Here is a 25,285-nt window from a genome sequence, read left to right as displayed (position 1 = left end):
AGATACACATTCCACCTATTTGAAAACCGAACGTACAACAGCGACAGTAGTACCAGAATAATATCGACTTTTAAGATCTTCAACCGTGCGTGGAGGATGAAATCTGTCTGCAATTACTATGAATCGAAGATCAAATTGTTCGCACAGTTCAAAAAGCTGGTCAGTTTCTTGTTTAGTCCATTTCTGAAAACACAGTATCGGGATGCAAAGTGTTAGTTGAGAAAACATAACAAAAGGGGGAAAAGACACCCATCCAAAAAGACCAATTTTCATTTTAACCCTTCATGAAAATAATAGACTCATCCAGAATAGCTTTCTGAAATGTGTCACAGAGTTTAAAAGTGAGAAAATGACGTGTTAACAAAATCAATGAACTTGATCATGAAGCTAAGCGAGTTCATACATGCACTCACTAAAGCAGCAATGTACTTAACAGCTTCAGATAAGACGTAACAACCTAACCATCAACCAGCTTATGAGAAGTTACATTGATCAACATAAGCAGCAAAGATTCATCAGCAAGGAAATTTTCCTATAATTATCTTTTTTTTTAAAAGTGCAAGAGATAAAATGTTAATTACTCTGTCAAGATAAAACTTACTGGATCCACAGGAACCTTTTTGTACTCTTCCTCCGTATATCTAACGACATCAATACTCTACAGGGACCAGAAAAGATACTCGATAATTAAGGGACAAGATATTTGAAATGATTGGGATGTAACTTCCCCTACCTTGTTGTATCTTGCAAAGAAGTAGTCCCCTGTGGGAGGAACCCCATCCACCAGTTTCACCTGAAAAGCTGAAATGGTTAAAATATCTCAATCTAGAGACTTCGCAGAAACCTATTGACTTGATCTTTAGAGAGGTGTCCACTGGTTTACAAAAGACAGGATGAGAAAAAATCTGTTACCCAATGATATAATTGCAGGTTATCTTTGCGAGCAGAAGAAGAGAAGGGTAGCCACTGCCATGTGATCTGCCACATCCACAAATAAGATTTCATATGACCATGCTTACACAGAGTTCAAACCAAGACAAAACGACCTGTAAAAATGACACTGTGGACTACAAGAGCAAAACTCATAACCACCTACACTCAACAATACTACAAATTTTGGTAAGGACATGATCAAGTTAAACATAATCCATAATAATCCTTACTCAGTTTACTGGAACACAACCCGGTTGTTCTTGACTTCAATTCACACAATCAGTATGCCAGCCACATGGAAAGCCCTCACAAAGAGCAGTTGAGCCTTGAGAGTGTTAACACCCTGAGGAGCATTCCCTCTCAGTGCTTACTTTTTTCCTTCAGCTGCTCACTCTGACAATGAGGGAGTCATTGAATAGCTCATGGCCGGACCTGGATGGTCACTTGCGGGGGGGGCATTCATCGGCAACTTTATGTTTCTATGTCTTGTAACATGCATATGTGAGCATTTGTGTTGCATTGTGATGTGCCAACCATTGAATACTCCGTATTGGATGAGAATTTTCTGGGAACCAGGATATCAAGAGCTCCTAAGACTCCTTTTGAAATGAGATTTTTCTGGGAAGCCAACGAGCCAGAATATCAAGAGCTCCAATCTGGAATGAGAAAATTGATTGTCCCTCTAAATGTCCCCTCAGAAATTTTCTAGCTAGCTTGAGTTGTTTTGTAGATATGCTGTAATGGCGGACGATTACTTTCTTTCAAGAAGGGGATGTCACAAATTGTTGATGTGTCAAGCCATTGAAGAATGGAGCCAGCTTGTAGATCCTAGCCGAGGGGCCTAAACCCTAGAAGAAGCAGAAAAAGCAGCTATGGCGTGACCCTCTTGATTCAAAACTGCTCCTACACAATCTCCAAATGCATCGCAGTACACCTCGAAAGGTTTGCGAAGATCAGGGATAGTGAGAACAAGTCCGTGACTTAGTAGATACTTAAGCTTTTCAAAAGCTTGTTCTTATCTAGGTTCTCAATAGAATGGAATCCGCTTCTTCGTCAAATCGTGGCAAGGACCTCCTATGGCGGCAAAGGCTCGAATGAAATGCCGATAATAGGAGCAGAGGCCGAGAAAACTTCGACGTCATGTATTGTAGTTGGTGTAGGCCATTCTACAATTGCTTGAATCTTATCAGGGTCCATTTTCACCTGGTTGTGAGATACTATATGGCCCAAGTAGTGAATTTCTTTTAGAAAGAACTCACTCTTCTTAGCATTCACAAATAATTTGTGTTTGCGTAATTCTTCAAACACTAATGCGAGATGCTTGTAGTGTTCTTCTTCCGTCTTTGAGAAGATTAAGACGTCATCGAAGAAAACTCCTGTATATCTTCTATATGAATGGAAGATTCTATCCATCATTCTGTTGAATGTGGCTGGTGTTGTAACAGACTTGGACACTCCAAGTCAAGAATCAACCGCGACAACACCAAATAACCACTTCAAAACAATTCATAGATCACAATAGATTTGCACTAGCCCGGCGGAGTTCGTGCCTAGAGATATTGGCCCCGAAGACTGGCGCCCCTTTCGGTATTTCTTTTTATATTAATCAGATCCAAGTACAAGAGATGGCTAGGGTTTCACTCTCAGACTCTGCGTCCAGATGCTCTGAGAAGTGAAGCCCTCACCACTTATTTAAAGATACAAGGGATGCCCAAAAGCAGAGCCCCAAAAGCTTCTAAAATAAAAAGCATCAGTTCTCTCTCTCTCTTAGAGAGTCTTTTCTCAGTTTTTATAAAAAAAGCAAAATTCGCGTCGCTCATCATTTTATTTTTAGTTTTATTTTATTTTTCAAAAAAATTCAGCTTCCGCGATTTCCGGAAATTAGGGTTTCTGGCAGAAATTAGGGTTTGCAGGAATTTTAGGGTTTCTGGCAAAAATTAGGGTTTATGATGTCCGCCACGTCATCACTTTGTGACATACCCCCCTCTTGAAAGCATTGTAATCGACCGCGATACGCCTACAAAACCGACAAAAGCCATAAACCGTCTTAGCAGACACTGACTGTTAGTACCTACGTACTAGGAACACACATCTAGCACATGTACAAAATCGACAGTCACATCACAGGACATCACATGACATTCAACATTCATTCGGATCTTAGACCATGATTTATCGGCAATGTAGCTAGCAATCACATCTAGGTCCAATCGGGACCTCAACGATGTCCGATTGACTAACCCCTATTGCAACCATGTCTATTCGAGATCAATCAGACCAAAATGCTGCAGTCATTTCGTCTATCAGTTCCTGCACTCACAAGAAGTCAAGAACAAATCAGTATCATTATCAAGAATTCCATTTGACAAGGGAGCGGAGTGACTCCCCTCTTGTGCATCCCACTGCACCAGATCTCCCTCCAAGCTAAATTCTGGGTTCCGTTTGGAGTAGACTATGCTAAACCAAAACATCGAGGTAAAGTTTCACAATCCGAGGAGTATCTGCTAGGTCCTCCTCCTCCATCCACTTCGCATCAAATGCAGGAAAGTTCTTGAACTTAACCAAGAACCGCCTTCGGACTTTACCTTTCTTCGTATCGTTATGTGCCAAAATCTGTTCAGGAACAAGGATCTCCTCCTTTTCTTCCACTTCGGGTTGCTCATCAGGCTCCCCATCATCAGGCACATCACCCTTAACACGTTACAAGAGACTCACATGCAATGCATTGTGAATCCTCCAAGTATCTGGCAGTTTCAATCGGAAGGAGACATCATTTATCTTGTCAGTGATCTGGAAATGTCCGTAGTATCGCATACTGAGCTTTGGAAAAAGCCTCTCCTTTCCCTTTTTCTTTCGTAGGTGTGCCTTCTCAAAACGTAAGAGCACCCAATCATCCTCCTTCAATTTCAAGTCGCGACGATGGAGATCCGCTGCCTTTTTCTGTTGTTCTTGAGACTCCTACAAAGTCTCGCGAACCTTGGCAATAGCCGTATCCAAATCTCGCGAATATTCATCTGCTTCAAATATCTAATCTTTCGTGCTCGGGAAGGATGGAACCTTCGCAGCACTTTCAACAATCTCACATGGCGTCTTCCCCGTCGAAGAGTGTATCGCGTTATTGTAGGCAAATTCCACCAAAGGTAAGTTCCTTTCCCATTGAGTCTTCTGATCCGAGATACAAGACTTCAATAAATCTAAAACCACTGAATTGGCAATCTCAGATTGCCCGTCAGTCTGCAAGTGGAACGATGACGAGAACTACAACCGCGTGCCAATGTTCTCCCAAATTGCCTTCCAAAACAAACTCATAAATCTGGGGTCTCTATCGGAGACAATCGTCTCAGACGTGCCGTGTAATCGGAAAATCATCATGATCATTCTATGTAATCGGGAGATCAAAAATGAAATCCATTTCAATACTTTCCCAGGGGCGGGTGGGTATGGGTAAAAGGGTGTAACAATCCCTATCTCTTATGCCTGTCAAAATTGACCTTCTGGCATACTGCGCACAACTCTTCCACGTCCTTTTTGAGTCACGGCCAAAAGAAGTATCTCTCTACCCCTTTCATGGTGGTAGCAATGCCGCGGTGACCCGTAAAAGGTGGACAGTGGCATTCAGTCATAACCTTATCCCTCAACGGCTATGTAACGCACAACATAGTCTTTCTCATCAAGTAGCCTTCAAAAGGGAGTATCCCGCTATTGTCTCCCCATCCCGTATCCGTGTGAAAATATCTGCAAAATCTGTATCTGTGGCATACTGATCGACCATATCCTCGAAGCTCCTATGATGTATCGCGGAAATAGCCAGAACCAACGCTTTCCGAGACAAAGCATCTGCCACCACATTCTTCTGTCCCTGCACATGGACAATCTGGAAGTGGAACTGTGACGAGATGTTCGCCCACCACATCTGCTTTTCCGAAAGCTGCTTCTGTGACAAGAAGTAGCACAAACCCTGATGGTCTGTAAAGACAGTGAAATCCGCTCCGAGAAGGTAATGCCGCCACTGAGTAAGAGCATGGATAACCGCCAAAAGCTCTTTCTCATAGATCTGTGCTGTCATCCCCGGCCTAGAGAAAAAACGGCTCTCGTAAGCCATGACAAGGCCTCCTTGCATCAAGACCTCACCCAGACTACGACCACAAGCATCACAATACACTTCAAATGACTTCTGCAAGTCCGGCAAAGTCAAAATAGGTCCTGTAGTCAATTTCTCTTTCAATGTCCGAAGGCAGTCACCTTTGTGGGTCCCCACGAAAAAGGTACTCCTTTCTGTGTCAAGGTATGCAAAGGGGAAGCAACCTCTGCAAACTTTCGTATGACCGCCTGTAGTACGAACACAGTCCCAAGAAGCTTCTAACTTCATGGGCATTCCTCAAATCGGGCCAATCACGGATGGTCTCTATCTCGGCCGGCTCCATTTGCACTCCTGCTGCTGACACAATGTGTCCCAAAAAGTGTACTCTGGTAGGAAAAATTCACTTTTCTTTGCATTAATCACTAACGTGTGATCTCGTAATGCCTAAAAGACTTGAAGCAAACGATCCCTGTGTTCTGCCTCATTCTTGGAGAAAACAATGATGTCGTCAAAGAAAGTGCCAACAAATAGCCTATACTCTCGAAAAATCCTGTCCATCATCCGGTTAAATGTCGCAGGAGCATTGGTTAAGCCAAAAGGCATCACCAAAAACTCAAATAACCCAAAAGTCGTCCGAAAAGCTGTCTTGTAGACATCTCTCGACGCTATCCTAATCTGATGATATCCACTCTTCAAGTCAATCCTGCTAAAGCACGAGGATCCCTGTAACCTGTCGAGTATATCATCGATCCTAGGAATCGGAAATCTGTTCTTGATGGTGATTTCGTTGAGAGTGCTATAATCGATGCACATTCTCCAAGATCCGTCTTTCTTCAAAACCAACAACACTGGAGAGCAATACGGTGAAGTACTAGGCTGGACAAGACCCTTTTCCAAGAGGTCTTTCACTTGGTTCATAATCTCTTCATTCTGTGCGCGGCTCACACGGTAGGGTGGCCGGTTCGGTGACGTGCTTCCAGGTATCAGATCAATGGTATGATCTTCAGGCCCTCTGAAAAGCAATCAGCATGAGTGTGGAGAAAAATCTTGGCGTTCTTTAGATCAGGTCAAAACATATTCAACCTTTATCCATCGTTCAGTTCTCTCCCAAAAGAATGAGTAAGAAATTGAAGTTCATCAAGTACAATCTCTAAGCCCTTCATTTATCAAAGTCGCTTTCTCGGCCCGATAGTCAACCACGGCGTAGTTCTTGTGGTACCAAGGAATCCTGAGTAGAATGTCACTCGCGTGCCTTGAACACCCCTGTCATTGCAAACAAAGTTTGCCAATGCTCGGTGCAATGGCAACATCCCATCCAGGCGCCAGTCGAACTACCTCCGCCTGTGGCGTCAGTCTGTCGGGCGTAATTCCAAATCGAGCCGCCAATTCCAAGTGAAAAGAAGTTGGCCTTGCTCCTTCAAAAGAGCTTCCTGATCCTTCACTTTGCCCCAAAAGCGGCAAAGTTTGTACTTTCATTCATTAGATTCGGTGCAGGTCCCACGCCATGTGGTACCAGTTCTGCTTTTCTATCTACCTTTTCTACCACATTCCTCGGCTGCTCTCGAACTCTCAGGCCTGTCGTCGTCTTTATCATTCTGTTCTTTCTGTGCCTTTTTAGGGCACTTCGTGGAGATATGTCCATGTTCCCCGCATGCAAAGCACTTCCCCTCTCTGATGGAGCGACCTCTCTCCTCAGGAGTAAGCTTGGGTAGTGCATCCTTTTTCTCTGGGCTGCTCTTTTCTTTCTACTTTCATTCCCAGAAGTCTGTTCGGCTCATTGTGTCGTGGCCTTATCTGTGGGGTAGGTCAAACTGCCAGAGTGAATGGCAAAGCCCCGCTTCGCATGACTCATTAACTCCTAAATAGAAACTGACTTCTATTCCAAGCAGTGATCTCGGATCTCTGTAGGTAGACCCAAGGTAAACCGCTCAATCTGTTCTCTGAACGAGATCTTCTTGAATGAAGAGGCGGGTAGAAAAGAGCTCCAAAATCTTTCACAATAAGCATTGATTGTGTCTTTCTTGGTCATCCGAAGATGGTTCCAAGCAGCTTGTATATCTTATTCATATTCTTGCGTTAACCAAGAAGAAATAAAAAGCTTCTTAAATTTCAACCATTTAACTGGCGCAGTCTTGTTTAAAAGAAGCGTGGACCACCAAGTACGAGCATTCCTCTTAAAGTAAGAGGCAGCTCTCCGAATCTTGGAGTGCTCTGAATAGCGTCCTCCCATGAAAGCGATGTCAAATTGTTGTATAAAAGACAAAGCCTTCGAAGCATCTGAGTATCCTGAAAAAGTATCAAACTTGATCGAGTGGCCACCTTCCTTAAACTCTCGGACTTTCTTGCTTTTATCTTCGAGAAAGTCATACTGGTTGGCTTTGTAAAAATTCTTCTTGTTCGCATAAAAGTTTCCGTTGTCAGAGTCTGAACTGTCCGTAGACGAGTGCTCTGTAGAAGTGTCACTCACTGGGCGAGACTTAGACTTCCTTGCCTTTTTCTTGCCCTTTCCGAAGCGTTGTTTCTTGCTTCGCTTTTTGCTTTTCCTGTCTTCTTCGCTCGAGTTTGAAGAGCTAGAAGAACTGTCAAAAGAAGAAGAAGAAGAAGAACAACAACTGGGTAGGTCTTCAAACTTGACGCGCTTCTTCAATTTCTTTGCCTTGTCAAATGTCGACCGACGACCCAAATATCCCGGAAAGTCAGTGCCTTTCTTCTTCTTTTTGCCGTGCTTTTTGCCTTTCTTTTGCACGTCGAAAAGCTGAGCAATCCGTGCATCAACCACGTTCTCCAGTTCCTTCTCCGTATATTTCTTCGAGACAGAAGGTTTCTTGAGAGCGGGTTTCGGGAGTGGTGTTGTGGTTCTTTGCCACTCCATGTGTACCTCTTCCAAAGAGGTCTGGTTCATATATTTTGCCATCTTCGGGTCCTTCGCAAAATTGAGCATCATCTTTGTTGCATCGCCAATCAATTGACGACGCTCCATCTCTCTTTGCTCCGCCTGAGTAGGCAGAGGCGGGCCATACTCCCTGTCTGAATCTTCGTTGTGATCCCAGCCCGCATCTCCAGATGCAGAGGGAGTCGACTGATCATTGCCTGAAGCCATAGGTGCCGCGGAAAAAAAAAATCCGAGGATCAGATTTCCCGTAGAAGAGAAATCGGTCGTGCTCTGATACCACTGTAACAGACTTGGACACTCCAAGTCAAGAATCACCGCGACAGCACCAAATAACCACTTCAAAACAATTCACAGATCACAATAGATTTGCACTGGCTCGGCGGAGTTCCGTGCCTAGAGATATTGGCCCCAAAGACTGGCGCCCCTTTCAGTATTTCTTTTTATATTAATCAGATCCAAGTACAAGAGAGTGGCTAGGGTTTCACTCTCAGACTCTGCGTCCAGATGCTTTGAGAAGTGGAGCCCTCACCACTTATTTAAAGATACAGGGATGCCCAAAAGCAGAGCCCCAAAAGCTTTTAAAATAAAAAGCATCAGTTCTCTCTCTCTCTTAGAGAGTCTTTTCTCATTTTTTATAAAAAAAGTAAAATTCGCGTCGCTCATCATTTTTTTTTTTTTTTTTTTAAATTCAGCCTCCACGATTTTTGGAAATTAGGATTTCTGGGTTTGCAAGAATTTTAGGATTTCTGGCAAAAATTAGGGTTTCTGTTGTCCGCCACATCATCACTTTGTGACAGGTGCATTAGTGAGTCCAAAAGGCATCACTAAGAATTCATACAACCTGAAGGTTGTTCTAAATAAAGTCTTATACACATCCTAGGGAGCTATGCAGACTTGATGATACCCGCTCTTCAAGTCTATACGACTAAAGACACTTGCTCCTTGTAGCTTATCAAGAATGTCATCAATCCGAGGGATTGGGAATCGATTCTTGATTGTGATCTTGTTTAAAGATCTATAGTCTATGCACATACCGAATGTGCAACAAGACGGGTGAACAAGAGTTTGCTAGCCTACTTAAGGATCTCCTCTTGCTGCATTAAACTGACTCTATAAGGGGGCTGATTTGGAGGAGAACTCCCTGGGATCAAATCGATTGTATGATCCTCAGGCCGAGAAGGTGGGAGTTCATTTGGAAGTTCATCTGCAAAACAATCTTCAAATCTTTCTAGTAACTTAATTCTTTTTTGCTTTAAAGAGGAAGAAAGTTGTGAAGAAGACACATCTCTCTCTCTTGCAAAAATTAAGTATGCTGAAACACACTTTTTCATTACTTTCTTAATTGCAATGTGATTGGCGATGGAGATACGCCAATCACTTGCATCCGCAAGTACAATATATTGCTTTCCTTTATGATCAAAGGATAAAGTTTTCTGAACATAGTCAGGAATGGGATGCATCTTGTAGTGCCAAGGCATTCCCAAGATGACATCATACCCTTCAAGTGAGGCTAGTAAGAAAGACTCTTGATCTTTGTAGTTGTCGACCTTTAAATTCAGCTTCCCTATGATTGGAGTAGAACTGGCAGATGCTGCTTGAATAGACACTCCAAAACGGTTGGCTTGTAAATTGAGATCTTCGGCTAACTCCGTAGGGATGAAGTTATCCATACTGCCTGGATCAAACAGGATAAGGGCCCACTGATTGTTGATGCTACCCCATGCTTTGAGAAGAGATCTTTCTTTCCCATCCTTCGTTGTATTTCCTTATACATCTCGGATTGCATTGGAAGAAGGTGGTTGCGGGGTTTTGGTAAGGCAATCACCCTTCATATGCCCAATTTGTCCACACTTGAAGCATCTTCCTTCGTTGATGTAGGTTCTCAATTCAACACGAGAGGGGTATTTCCCTTTCTTGGGCTGATTTGGCTTTGCTTGTGCATCAAAGGCGGTTCTTTTCTTCTTTTGAGAAGAGGAAGTAGAAGTACGTTGTTCATGGAGAGCCTTCAGCATGGCATAATAGGTGCTTTGCTTCATCTTCCTGGGAGTATGCTTGTCATGGAGGGGGAGGGGGTGCTCCTATATAGCCAACAAGAAGAGGGGGCACTAGAGGATGAGGGAGGGTGAGAGTAGGGGTGAGAGAGTCACTTTGCATTGGTAAGTGTGCCAAGTGGTACACTTTCTTAATAACTTAAAAACCATTCAACTTTTCACCCGAAACTTAAAAAACCAGTCAAGTCGGTACAGAGCAGAGCCAACCTTCAAATCATGGCCGAGGGGCCTAAACCCTAAGAAGCACAAGCAACAGAAGAAGAAGTCCTACTATTATGTCCCCCTCACAGGAGAGGGGATCTAGCCCAGATGCCGTCGGGATGGGCGTCCAATGTCCGGGCGGACGTAGTGTGAACACGGCCACTGTGGCCGGCCATTATTATAAAAGGGAGGCCAAGGCCTCATTTGCAGTTATCAACCCCCACTGGCAGAGTGCCAGTACTGAGCCCACGAGGCTAGGAGCGCACGAGGTAACCTCGAGGAGGTGAGGCCGGGTGGTATGGGACGCCCAGTCTTACAGGTGCACGCCTACGTCCTCCAACGCTGGCCCCAACACGAGGGATCTGCCGGATGGTGGCTATGGTCAGGTGGTTCGTCCGACGCGTGTCAGTAGGCGGTCTGTGTAGCCGGGAGATCCACTTCCTGCGTTCGTTTCATGGTATCGGAGCCGACTTGGCTGCACGAAGGACTGTGTGCACACCTACGAGCTGGTTAGAGTCAGAAAATCATGGTTTCATGTAATTTTTTATGATATAACTGTTTAATCGATTATTTTCTTCTCATGAGCATGTTTGCAAGTGAAATTTAATGTGTTTCTCGCTGATTTTTTATAAAATTCAGCAATTTAACAGGTAGAGGTGCTGAAAATCAATGGATTTTTATTGCTTTTGCTGTTTTTTTATGAAAATCAGTGATTTATTTATTCAATTGCTGACTTTAGACTAAATTCAGCGAACAAAAGCTTTGATCTTTCTCTATGCTCCTCTTCTGTGTGGTGTACACACACACACACACACACACAGATACCTCTCTCTGTGTGTTTACTTGCATCTGCAGGGAACAATAGAAGAGAGACAGAGAGCTTTGGAAATGTATAAAGATACAAAGTCTTCTGATGTTGACTTTTATCAATGTGTCTCATCTGCTTGGTTTGATTCATTAGTGCTTCGTGCTTTTGTCACCGAATTTCATAAAAATATTTCATGTTCTTCAGTTGAACTTGGGGATTCCAACAAATCCAACCTTATCCGAGAAATCATGACTGATTTCAAGGATGTTTTTCCTGATGATCTACCTCCTGGCTTGCTGCCTTCGAGAGTAGATCATGGCATTGAGTTGCTGGCTAGTAGTCAGCCCTTCTCAAAGCAACCCTATCGGTTTAGTAAAACCGAGGACGAGATTCAGCGACAACTGAAAGATTATCTCGACAGGGATTTTGTTCGGCCAAGTAAATCCCCGTGGTGAGTGTTACTTTCTCGAAAGAAGAATAACACTATGCGCTTCTGCATGGATTACAAAGGGTTGAATAAGCTCATTGTTAAGAATTAGTATCCGCTCCCACGCATGAACGATCTGATAGATCGGCTCCATGGAGCGTTGTATTTTACGAAGATAGACCTGCGATCAAGATATCATCAGATACGGATCAAGCTGGAAGATATTCATAAGACAGGTTTCCATACGCGTTATGGTCACTATGAGTTTTTGGTCTTGCCTTTTGGTTTGACCAATTCTCCAGCTACATTTCAACAGATGATGAATGATCTACTGAGACCATTTTTAGGCAACTTCGTTGTTGTATTTTTAAATGATATCTTGATCTACAGCGGAAGTTTGTCTGAGCACTTAGCGCATATACGCGTTGTTCTCGAAGTACTGAGAACTGAGAAGCTTGCTAAGGCTTCCAAGTGCGAATTCTTCAAGAAAGAGCTTCAGTACTTGGGTCACATCATTACTCGCGATGGAATTCACGTTGACCCTGAAAAGTTGGATAAAGTGCGTAATTGGCCCATTCTGAAGAATGCGCGCCAAGTAAAGTCCTTTTTAAGCTTTACTGGATTCTTTCACAAGTTTATCAAGGATTACTCTAAAGTTGCTGCTCCGCTTACGCAACTTTTAAAAGGAGGGGGAAAGGGCCGAAGACTTTGGGTCCTCACCGTAAAGGTAATCCCTCTGTTGTCTAGAATGAGCGTCTCGACGAGAGCTTTCGGACACTAAAGCACTTGGTGACTACTGCGCCAATATTACACATTGTGGATCCTAGCAAACCGTTCGTAGTTGAAACGGATGCTAGTGATTATGCCATTAGTGCGGCAGTATACCAGGATGGACGTCCTGTTGTGTTTGAAAGTAAGAAACTTTCTGATGCTGAGATGCCTTATCCAACGTATAAGAAGGAGCTTTACGCCGTAGTCCACGCCCTGAGGAAATGGCGGCACTACTTTTATGGCTCTATGTTTGTTGCATGGACAAATCAACACTCCTTGCGCTATGTTTGTGATCAGGGTGATATCAGAGGCCGGAAGGCTAGATGGGTTGAGCTTATGCAAGACTTTGACTTTGAGATCCGTTATAGAAAAGGATCCAAAAATTGAGTTGTTGATGCACTCAACAGGATTCCTGAGGTTAATGCCTTGTCTATGGCTGAAATCTTGACGAAATCTCTCTCTCTCTCTCTCTCTCTCTCTCTCTCTCTCTCTCTCTCTCTCTCTCTCTCTGCGAGGGCTATGTTGTTCTGATGGCCATTTTCACAAGATATGGAACGAGGTCGAAGCGGGGCATGACTCGCGTACAGGCTTGGGTGATCCGGAGACCCAAGCGAGTCGTGCTGGAGAGACGAGACAGCGACAATATTCCATTAAAGGTGGACCATTGTGAAGGAGTACGAGCGGAAGTGCGACGCGAGAGAGAGTGCGAGAAGAAGAGCACAACGATATGGTGAACTCGCTCTACTGTAATGTGTAGAGCATAGTGAGTTCTTATTAGGTTTTAACAAAAGAATATGTGTACATACCTGGCGGCCCACCCACTTACCTGCGCGACCACATTGGGCTTTATACCCCAACAACCTCCCACTTAAAGTCCAATGTGGTACTTTAAGTGTGAGAGAAGCTACTATACAAGCTAATATACAAAAGATGTAGAGAAGTGATGTACTACCCTACACCTAACTGCTTGCGAAAATGCGCAAAGCTCTCTGAGGGAAGTCCTTTTGTAAGTAGATCAGCAGGATTTTCTGTGGTGTGAACTTTGACAAGCTGAAGTTGCTTATCCTCGAGCATTTCCCTGATGAAATGATACTTCACATCCACATGCTTTGTCTTTGAGTGATAAACTGGATTGCGAGCCAATTGTATAGCACTTTGACTATCACAATATAACACAGGCATCTCTTCTTTCATTCCCAAATCTGTTACTAGTCGATTAAGCCAAATTGATTCTTTGCATGCCTCTGATGCTGCAACATATTCAGCCTCTGTAGTAGACTGAGTAACACAATCTTGTAATCTAGAACGCCATGATACTGCTCCACCAGCCAATGTAAAGACATACCCTGACGTAGACCTTCGGTTGTCTAAGTCACCTGCATAATCTGAGTCTGTAAAACCCTTTACACTTAGCTCCTGACTCCCATAGCATATACGCATACTCTTTGTAGCTTTCAGGTATCTCAATATTCCTTTCACTGCCTCCCAATGTTTCTTGCCTGGGTTTGACATGTATCGACTTACTACTCCCACTCCAAATGCAATGTCTGGGCGAGTAGCAATCATTGCATACATCAAACTACCCACTGCAGACGCATATGGAATCTTATCCATTTCAGCCTGTTCTTCCTCAGACACAGGACAATCTTGTTTGCTAAGTTTCACATATGGTGACAATGGAACACTCAGTGCCTTTCCCTTCTCCATATTGAAACGTTGCAAAACCTTGTCAATATACTCTGTTTGAGATAACCAAATCAACTTCTTTGATCTGTCTCTCTCAATGCGCATACCAAGTATATGACTTGCCTCACCCATGTCTTTCATGTCAAACGATTTTGCCATCTTTGACTTCAAAGCTAAAATTTCTTCCAAGTGCTTGCCAGCAATCAACATGTCATCCACATACAAAATAAGGATCAGCCAACTGCCATCCTTAGCCTTCTTTGTATATAGACAGTGATCGAACTCACTACGTTTGTAGCCATGAGAAAGCATAAACTTGTGGAATTTATGGTACCATGCCCTCGGTGATTGTTTTAAGCCATAAAGACTCTTTAACAACTAGCATACCCAATCTTCCTTGCCTTTCTCAACAAACCCTTCTGGCTGCTGCATGTAAATTTCCACATCTAAATCACCATGCAAGAACGCTGTCTTGACATCCATTTGGTGCAACACCAAATCTAATATGGCAACCAATGCAAGAAAGCATCTCAATGTAGTCATTTTGACCACCGGAGAGAAGACTTCATCAAAGTCAATGCCTTGTTCTTGCTTAAAGCCCTTGGCAACAAGCCTTGCTTTGTACTTTGGCTGACTATCATGAGCGGTGATCTTATACCTGTAAACCCATTTACAGGGTAGAGCCTTTTTGCCCCGTGGTAATTTAACTAGCTTCCATGTCTGGTGTTTATGCAGAGCTGTCATCTCTGACTGCATGGCCAATTGCCAATTCCCGGAGTCCTTCATTTGCACTGCTTCCTTGTAACATGAAGGCTCATTGCAATCAGTCAACATGACATAGTTCATAGATGGAACAAACCTATCAGGAGGTCGCGTGACACGTCCAGATCTACGCACAATAGGTGGCTCAGGCTCAGCCACAACCTGTGGTTCCAATCTATCATGTCCTTGCTCCTCTTGAGCCCTGACATTTTGTCTTGCACGTGCAGGTCCATCTTCTTGGAAGACAACTCTTCTAATCTCCTCAACTTTCCCTGGTTTAGAATGATATTTGGCTTCATTAAAGTCTGTACCCCATCTCACCAGAATTACCATAGCCTAGAAAGATGCACTTTCTACTCTTTGGCTCAAGTTTGTTCCTAAATTCCTTTGCAACGTGAGTATGTGCCTCACAGCCAAAGACTCTGAGATGCTTGTATGAGGGCACCTTGCCTGACCATACCATCTCTGGCACTGAATCCTTCTGCAAAACCTTGCTAGGAGATCTATTTACAAGATGAACAGCTGTTGATACAGCTTCAGCCCAAAACCCATTTGGCAGCTGTGCATTAGACAACATACTTCTGACCTTCTCTTGTATGGTCCTATTCATCCTCTCAGCAACACCATTTTGAGAAGGATTGTAAGGAGCAGTAAGTTCACGTTTTATACCTTTTGACTCACAAAAGTCCTGAAAGGCCTTTGAAACATACTCTCCAACATTGTCAGCGCGTAAGCATTTAAGCTTCTTGCCACTCTGATTCTCCACAAGTGTCACAAACGTTTTGAAAACACGAAACGCTTCATCCTTGTGCTTGAGAAAGTAAACCCATACTTTCCTCGAGTAATCATCTATAAATGTCATGAAATAAGAAGCTCCCCCTAGAGATAGGTTAGGCATAGGTCCACACAAATCACTATGAACAAGTGCCAACTGTGTATCTCTTCTACTGCTTCTATGCTTATGTGGCTGCTGTGTTTGCTTATCATACAGACAATGTTCACAAAATTCAAAATCATTAAATGAAAAGCCACGAAAATAACAAGAACGAGACAAGATTTCCATTCCCTTCTTGGACATATGTCCTAACCGGCTATGCCACAAAGAAACGTTCGACTGCTCGGTTACATTGATTACATTTTTAGAGACATTTGATACATAAATCATGTAAAGTCCTCCAAACTTTACTCCATGTGCTACTGTCATAGAACCCTTGGATATCTTCCACATGTTCTATCCAAAGTGGTGACGTAGCCAGCATCATCAAGTAAACCTGTGCTGATCAAGCTCTTTGTAATTGCGGGAACATGTCTCACATTCTTCAGCGTGAAAGAAGAGCCATTCTGAAACTTCAATTGAACATCTCCAACACCTAAGATCTCACATGTCTGCCCATTGCCTAGCCGAACATGATCTTTAGTGGTCACATAAGAAGTAAACCACTCCTTGTTTGGAGACACATGAAGTGATGCTCCTGAGTCTATAATCCAGTCACTCAGTGCATTTCCATCAGATGCTGTAAGAAGAGCTGAGTCCATTGTATTCTTCAAGAAGTAGATGTCTCCTGACACTAGACTGTCATCCTCTGCAGCAGTGTTTGTCACATTTATTTCTTGAATCTTCACTCAGGACTTTTTCTTCTCACCATGGTCTTGAGCTTTCTCTTTGCCTTTTTCTGCTTTCCATTCTCTGCAATCTCTTTTCATGTGACCCTTCTTGCCACAATGGTAGCATTCTATGTCACTCTTGCCTTTAGCACTGCGGGACTTGCTATGAAACTGATTCCTCTTTCCACCTTTGTACTTTTCTTTGGTCCTTCCCCTGACAACTAAGGCTGTTCCTTTGCCTTTGTCGATTGTCTTTCTATTGGTTTCTTCAGTAAGCAGACTTCCTTCTACACCTGCTATGTTCAAACCATCTGGAGGTGCAGAATTACTCAAAGCTGTGCGAAAAGTGTCCCAACTTTCCGGCAATGTGATCAACAGGAACATAGCTCTAACAGGTTCATCAAACTTGACACCTTGAGCTGACAACTGACTATAGATTGTGTTGAATTCATTCAGATGATTGGACATAGGTGTCCCTTCTTTCATCTTTAAGTCAACAAGCTTCTTAAGCCAATATACCTGTGAAGCTGCACTCTGCTTCTCATAAAGATCACTTCAGCTTTAACCATGCTTGATAAACCGACATCTCGTCTGCTACATTGAAGTGAACGCTTTCTGCCAAAGTCAACATAATGGTAGAAAGTGCCAATTCATCCATTTCGCTCCATTCATCTTCGTCCATATCTTGTGGTTTTATCCCCTTGAGCTTTATAGGTTTTATCTGCTTCTTTTGTACCAACACGTGCCAAATCTGCTTCTTCCACAATGGGAAATTGGTTCCATTCAGCTTCTTGATATTGTAAAGAGCAGTGTCCTGTGATCCAGCCATAGCTACGCTTCACAGTGGTTTACTTTCCTGGGAAAAATTCGGCAAAGTTTCCCCTGTAAACTAACCTCTGAACCAATATCAACCTGTCAAATGAACCAAGAAAGCTTCAGATTCTGCATAAATTTCGGCAGAGTCTCCTTTGTAAAATGGCTCTGGTGTACTCAAAAAACAGCTCAAAAAACACTGTCTCTCTGACACTGTAAGCTATGGGTAAACCTGTCCTGCACCTGTACTGTCTCTCACTGTCCTGTCACTGTCCTGTAAGCATAGACTGCGACAATGCCTCAACGGCAGTAAAGCAAAGATGCAATCCCAACTGTCTAACTCACAGTCAATACATCCTAGCTGCCTATCTAAGGGTGCTCGAGGGATCGCTCCAAGACCTGTATCACCGAAAGGATCTCAACATTTGAGAATCCCCTAGGTCAATAAAACCTCACTCGACCCTCAACAAAGGCTGCAGTAAATCTGACAATACATAGACTTCCCACAAAGTCATACATCCACAAATTTCCCACTATATGCTGTAACCGCTGCGGCGGTTGTTTGCTGCGTGACTCACAGCCAGCAAACCCTCAATAGACATACATCATCTCTGACAATACATCCCATGTGGAAGTACCTGCAATGTCAGGATGAAATCTGGAATATCAAGCAGCAAACACAAGCTACCTGATGAACTAGTGGATGTCGCCTACAGTCTGTGTAGATGCGCCCGTGTGGTATGTGACACGCCTCCAAGAACTGTGAGCCGTCCTTCGATGTGTAGACAGCCAGAAATCAACACTCTGGGAGTGTCGATATCCTCAGCACCTGCAATCGTAGGCCGAAAACCCCAAATTTGCAGAGTCGGATCTGCACCCGCCGAGACCACGTAGTCGAAAATGGCCTGCGCAGACCTTTGTCGAAGCCGAACGGTGACCGAGATGACCTCAAAATGAAATTCAGAGCACACCGTGCCCTTTGCGCTCGCCCACAGGATTTGGGGCCGTGTCTTCGCCTGTCGAATTTCACTCTAATCTGAGCTTGTGACTCTAGCCTCCTACCGTGCTGCCCCGAGCCTCGATCTGAGCTCTGATACCAGTTGAAGAAGTTCGAGCAGAAGTGCGACGCGAGAGAGAGTGCGAGAAGAAGAGCACAACGATATGGTGAACTCGCTCTACTGTAATGTGTAGAGCATAGTGAGTTCTTATTAGGTTTTAACAAAAGAATATGTGTACGTACCTGGCGGCCCGCCCACATACCTGGGCGACCACATTGGGCTTTATACCCCAACATATTGTTCAGAAATGGCAAAGTCTGCTTGCCGGAAATCGATGAGGTTCGACAAAGGATTTTGTGCGAATGCCACAATGTTCCTAGCGCTGGGCACCTAGGCATCCAAAGAACTTTGGCTTTGGTCGAGCAATATTTCTATTGGCAAAGAATGCGCTCTTACATAGAGAGTTATGTGAAGAGATGCCCTCAGTGTTAGGTCAATAAGGCAGAGCGCCTGAGGAAAGCTGGCCTACTACATCCATTGGAAATCCCAGATGCCAAGTGGCAAGAGTATTTCCATGGACTTCATCGTTGGTTTGCCAAAGCAATGACACTATTTGGGTTATGGTCGATAGACTCACAAAGATGGCCAAATTTATACCAACGAAGGTCGACAGTAAAAAGCCATGAGTTGGTGGTTTTATTTGTCGATCAGTTTTATAAGCTGTTCACTAGCCGATTTTGGCAAAATGTGTTTGCTCATCTTCAGACGAAGTTGCGTATGTCGTCTTCTGACCATCCTGAGTCCAACGAACAAACTGAGAGGATGAATCAGATGTTAGAGGACATGTTGAGAGCCTATGTCTCTCACAGGCAGTCTGATTGGGAAAGATATCTTCCACAGTTAGAGTTTGCCTATAATAATAGCAAGCATTCTGCTACTGGATTTAGCCCATTCATGCTGATGTATGATTTGAGCCTAAATCTCCAATTGCTATTGGCTTAGAGAAAGCCAAGGAACGCCAAGCTCGTGATTTCTTGTATAACATGCAAGAAATACTCGAATTGGCTAAAAATAGTATAAGAACGGCTCGTGATCGAGTCACTACTCATGCTAAGCAAAAGAGATCTCCCAGGACTCTAGATGTGGGACAATGCGTCTATCTGAAGATACCCAAGGATTCCAAGACTATGCGAACGGGAAAGCATTATAAGCTTTCAGCTTGATATTGTGGTCCATTCTTGATCACAAAGAAAATTGGCCAGGTTGCCTATAAATTGGCTCTTCCTTCGGATGTTAGTGCACATCCAGTGTTTCATGTCAACCGCCTTAAAGTAAAATTGGACGAAGCCGACGTTGTTGTGCCCATCGAGGAAAATGTATGGCAAGATATGCAAACTGAGTATATTCCTCGAGAACCAAAGGCAGTTTAAGATCATCGTACCCATCATTTGCGCCAAAAGGCTTATGACAAGTACTTAATTAAATGGAAGGGTCAATCTGAAAGATTTGCTACTTGGGAACCAGTTAGAGCTCTGAAAGCTCAGTATCCCCACTTCATTGATGAGGACATCAATGGTTCTTAAGGGGAGAGGTATGTTATGTCCCGCTCACAGGAGAGGGGATCTAGCCCAAACGTCGTCGGGATGGGTATCCAATGTCCGTGCGGACTTAGTGTGAACACGGCCAGTGTGGTCGGCCATTATTATAAAAGGGAGGCCAAGGCCTCATTTGCAATTATCGACCCCACTGGCAAAGGCCAGTGGTGAGCCTACGAGGCTAGGAGTGCGCGAGGTCACCTCGAGGAGGTGAGGCCGGGTGGTATGGGACGCCCGGTCTTACAGGTGCACACCTACCTCCTCGGACGGTGGCCCCAGTACGGGGGAGCTGCCGGATGGTGGCTATGGTCGGGTGGTTCGTCCGATGCGTGTCTATAGGCGGTCTGTGTAGCCGGGAGATCCAATCCCTACGTTCGTTTCACCTACCAACTTATAAGACCTTGTCCGATGGGACCCAAGTGACATAAAGAATTAAAATAAAGCAGGACCCACACACACACACTGAAAGACTTGTGCAAAAACTGATGACGTGGCACCTATAAAGACAGTCCGGATTTTGCGATGACAGTGTTGATGTGGCAGATTTCCGCAAAACGCATTGTACATTGCTGACGTGGCACTTGTACGGAATTTCGTAATTTATGCTGGCAACGTTTTGGCATTGCTTTTGGACCAGAAGCTTTCGAGTTTGAAGGCTTTTCATGTAAACTGCTTTTGGGGCCTAGGGCCTTTAAATATGAGGCCATGCTAGCATGCTTCCTGGAGAAGCTGCAAAGTCTGGAGTACCGGCTTGTACTGAGTTGATGCAATATAAAGAAATATCGAAAGGGGCGCCAAGGTTTGGGGCCAATACTCTCTGGGGTGGAATTCCGCCACTCCGTGTCGCGTGTCATCTCTCTCTTTCTATTCAATTGTTATTGAAGTGCTAAAAGTTTGTTCAGTGTGTTCAATTCTATTTGGCACGTGGTGTCGTTCTTGTGACAACACACGTACTTTTCTCAACTTGAAATCTGAGGCTACTATCTACCCCTTATTGAAGACCCGAATTCCCAATCACTAGGGCTTCATGGTATTTTCTGCTAGGGTCTCCCTGAGGTGCTCAAGCCCAAGTTTTGGGCGCACCTAAGGCCCTAGAACTGCTAGTTCTATTCTGATGTGCACACAACTAATAAGATAACTATTTTCTCGTAAATAAATTAATTATTTACAAAGTCTGAGATTGTTACAACACCCTCCCTATCTATCACTCGGACAGAGATCACTAGACTCATACGTCACGAATTGATTCAACTAGATACCAGGAGTACATGGATACAGCCGATACGGGAGTTAGACACGAAGATGGCTTTCTATAGAGAGCATCTTCTCCAACTCATGGAGGACGGATTTGTGACGAGGCCTAGAAACATGGATACACACTTATCTCATGGGATACGGTGTGTTATTGGCCAAATACGCACATCCCCGCATCAGCTTCAGATCGAGATTGGTAGATTTCGAGGAGTACTAGCAGAGGCTAGGATATGTCATTTATGTCATATTGAACGAGACCGGCCGCCACTAGAATCCGAGCAATAAAAGGGTGTCTAGGCTCAATTCAAAGTCATTTAGGCCCCTCGCTACACTTATAAGTCGGTGGGTACTAGGAAATTAACTCAAAAGAGGCAAACTCGACACATGGCGGTCTGTGAACTATTTGCCAAGTCCAGCATGAAGAGGGGACGCCCATTTTGAGAGAGGAGGCTGAGGGTGAGTAGTGGGTACAGGTTTCACAGCTTTAATGGAAAGCTTGCATCCTCGCTTGTCTTATATAGCGCGATGATTCCGCTCTCGTGCATCTCTCTCCCCCTTTGAATATATAAACGTGATGTCCCGCTCGAGGGCTTTTCATCAGTATGTACAATTGTGTGGGTTCATGCGCGATTGCCGAGGCAAGAGCCTCTTACACAGGTACTAGATTAGCTAGTTGTTGATCCCCCGCAGGTACGGGTGAATTTGGAGAGATTTCACGCAAGAAATCTCGTCCGATTCAAAGGGCAAGTAGCCCTACAGGTGCGGGAGCTCGAGGGCTTGCTATGGATGCGACCAACACGCAAAATGGAGCCCGAAACAGTGAATTACAGCCTGCTGTGTATTTTTGCAGGTTTAGGGTTTTGGCCCTAATTGATCCTTATTTCCCCAGGAGTTTAAGGAAGCGAGGGGATCATTGTACATGCGATCTGGTCCATTTTCGGGGCAAAAAACAGAGAATTCAGCGTGTTACAAATTCTCGCCAGGTTTGGGAAAGTGCTTGTATGCGCCGGGAAAGTCATCCATTGCATGGGGATTTTGTCTGTGAAGCTTCCTAGTACGGTTATGCTACCGAAATCGGGCCAAAACAGGTCTTTTCAGCCCGGTCTATGCGGGACAACTCGCAGGTTTTATCCCCATTTTGATAAGAATAAAGAAATGGCGAAAGGGGCGCCAGTCTTTGGGGCAACACGTTGTCGGCGTCTGCTTGGTAGCGCTCTAGCTTCCAAGCCGTGTGTGTGAAGTGTTAATTCCAACAGCAGGCTTTTATTTGCAAAATTTCTCTGTGTCCTAAAGTCTAAAGTAAAGTTTCGGGTGAAAGCCAAAGTCTACCGCCCTACGGGCCGGTTTCACATAAGCCAACAAGTCTTTTGCAACCTTTACCTATACCTAGCTGACCTTGGGAAAGTATAGCGATGCATTTCATTTTTTATCTTCCCAAGACTCACAATGGACACTATGGCAACTGGACAGTCATCGACAGATTTAATAAGCATGTCATTTTGTTTCAATCAAGAAGACGGTTAAGCCACATCATTTGGCTACACTGTTTGTTTCACGGATATTTCGACTACATGACATGCCTCAATCTATAGTTTTAGATAGAGATCCCCGTTTTACTAGTTTGTTTTGAAGGGCAATCTGAGAGAATATGGGTACGCGGCTACAATTCTCATCCTCGTTCCACCAACAGATAGATCGGCAATTGGAGATAGCGAATTCATTGATTTTGGATTTGTTGAAGCTTATATCTCTGATCATAAGGCTCAGTTGGAGAAGCATTCGCCTTTGGTAGAGTTTGCCTACAACAACACAATACATATGTCTACAGGGAAGGCGCCATTTGAGATCATTAAGGGTCGTAAGAAGGTTCCACCTATTCTAAGCACCAAGGATAAGATTTTTGAAACAGGTACGTTCAGGATCTGGACACGGCTTTTGCTAAGGTACGCGAGAGAAGAAGACAAGTGCTTTGTGCTCACAAGTTTTTCCATAAGCTCTTTACAATTGCCTGGAAGCATCGAGTACACAAATTGCATAGATGTCTGGAGCAAAGTCTCAATGTGGTTCTTGCTTTCTTAGCGGGAGGTTGCCCAAGAGGTTATCACCTTTATAAGGACATACATAAGACGTGTATCCCGTTCGGAAACATTCGAAGCACTTGCCTTCTTGTTGAAGAGTATCTCGTTGGCAAGTAGTCGAGCGAGACCGTGCAAGCAGAGTCCAAATGTCGTGAGAATTCCTAGAATTTGAGCATTGTGATCCAGCCTCCAGGATTATGTGTAGTTGTCTCAATTTTAAATTATTCCCTTCATTACTTTGTAACCAACCACGGCATAATCCATGAGCTCCTGTATGGTAGAGACCTAGTTCAACAAACAGCATTCTTGAAGTGGTGATGGTAGTTCGATGGTGTAGCGCTCACACTAGTCCCCTAAGGTTATCAATTTGAAGAAAGAGACCGGGAGATACATGTCCCAAAACCAAGAGGTACATGAAGAAAGAGAACAAGAGGTACATGGGCACAAAAAAACATCTTCTTGTTATATATTCTAAACTCGTCAATCTTGAAGCATCCATCAAGATGATATTCATCCACAAAAGACAAACTTTGCTAAACATTAGCTTTCACTTGATATATACACCTAAAACAGAAGCCCAAATTCCCTGTTAAGGGGAAGTGCAAGATAAAGATTCATCATAATCATTAAAATGACTGTAATCAGGCATGGTATTTTCTTTCAAATGATTCTAACCATGTTTTAGAAATGAAAAAACTTACCTTCTTGCTACTAGCTACAGGTCGTTTCTTTAAAAAAGAAGTGTCCAAAGCAGGCATAATGGGGGGCAATCCTCCGGTAAGAGCATAAACCTGATAAAAAATCGATATTCAATGGACTTGATAAAAAACGTAGACATTATATCATATATGTACACATAATCCCACAATGAGTTGGTTTTCAAAAGGTATCTATTAAGCCTACTATGGAACAAAGCAATTCCAGCATGCTTGACATGGCATTAAATGACACAAACAAGGTGCATTACACATAAAAATGTGATGTGTCCACATGAAGGCAGCACACAGTCGTTTGAGTACTGCTCTTGAATACAAAATATGAGTACATTATCATACTCTATTGCTTAACATGGCCTGGTGCCTTTTCCCTTCTTTCTATGGAGAACTATATGCTTTTTCTTCGTCTTTTGGGGTGTGTGTGTGTGTGCGCGCGGGCGCGCATTTTCTTACCCAAAAGAAAAGTGTGTCTGCGTTTTCTCACATATGTATGTGCAAAAAATCCCGCCATGCTGCCATATATGTAATAAGTATGTTGCATGACTACTCATCCCCCTCTATGATGCAGACTTGCAACGCCCTCTTCGCACCCTGGCATTGACTTTAGCTACCACAGAATCGTTAATTTCATCCGAAAGTAGCGCAAAGGTTTAATTCTCTCTCTCTCTCTCTCTCTCTCTCTCTCTCTCTCTCTCTCTCTCTCTCTCTCTCTCTCTCTCTCTCTCTCTCTCTCTCTCTGTGTGTGTGTACCTCACGGGAGACTCCATCGGGCTTCTTAGGGACATCTTTGGGAGGCTTCTTGGGCTTTTCTGCGGCGAAGGCGCTCTTTGGTAACCCTAGGATGTCCTTGGCATCCGCCATGCCATGCCCAGAGCGTTTGCGCCCCTCTACTTGGCTTCCTCTGGTGCTGCACTTCCTCAGATGAAGATTGAACTCACGTAATGCATCAAGCTTCGCAAGTGCAACGTAACGGGTGAAATTCGTCCAGCAAAAGACTTTATTGGCACTGCCTGCAGGTGCAGATATTTTTTAAGATTTCTTTTAAAGTTTTTTTAAGGTTATTTTTTAAGCTTTGTAATAAAAGTATTTTAACTCTCTCTCTCTCTCTCTCTCTCTCTCTCTCTCTCTCAACAGGCATTGTCATTGTTTGCGCGTTAGTATCGGCCTGTCATTACTAGCATGTTATATCCAATATGAGCTCGCTGACGAAACAACCGATCGATAAGCGCTCCAAATATTGGTAACTTTTGAATTTCTAAACATCATCTAAATGATAGGGCAGTTTGGGACTTATGATCTTGGTCCGCCATCTCCATATCATATGAGTTATGTAAAATCTGAAAGTGCAAGAAATGGATGTTCTCTTGTATATGTGTGCAGTTAATGATTCTTGGAAACGGGGTTGCAAGGAAAGACACGCAGCTTGGAGAAGATGAAGAAGCCCAAGGCACACAACAGAGAGTATATTTCTTAGTGCACAATGGAAAGATAAGCTAGCCCTAAAATGATGGGCATATATACAATGCACAGGGAAAAAACCTCCTAGTGAGGAAAAAAATGCCATGACGGTCCTAAGTGTGTTCACACACATCACTACCACACATATATATGGT

The 25,285-nt window shown here is 43.7% G+C and overlaps 1 protein-coding gene across 1 annotated transcript in view; it reads right to left on the bottom strand.

Annotated features, from left to right (window-relative positions):
* Positions 1-24,677, bottom strand: part of LOC147463727 (myb-like transcription factor family protein) — a 57,690-nt gene extending 33,013 nt beyond the window's left edge. The window contains exons 1-6 of the mRNA XM_086490482.1: positions 24,423-24,677; positions 23,658-23,747; positions 913-978; positions 734-793; positions 602-658; positions 54-183 (exon numbers count right to left, since the gene is read on the bottom strand). Of these exons, the coding sequence (XP_086346608.1) occupies positions 54-183; positions 602-658; positions 734-793; positions 913-978; positions 23,658-23,747; positions 24,423-24,533 (514 nt within the window). The 5' untranslated portion in view covers positions 24,534-24,677. The remainder of the gene's footprint in view (positions 1-53; positions 184-601; positions 659-733; positions 794-912; positions 979-23,657; positions 23,748-24,422) is intronic.
* Between the last annotated feature and the right edge of the window lie 608 nt (positions 24,678-25,285).

The sequence above is a fragment of the Adiantum capillus-veneris genome, chromosome 2, assembly GCF_014529385.1.
Source record: "Adiantum capillus-veneris isolate H3 chromosome 2, ASM1452938v2, whole genome shotgun sequence".
Taxonomy (NCBI): Eukaryota; Viridiplantae; Streptophyta; class Polypodiopsida; order Polypodiales; family Pteridaceae; genus Adiantum; species Adiantum capillus-veneris.
Note: the sequence above shows the minus strand (reverse complement) of the source record. Positions and strands in the feature narration are given on the sequence as shown.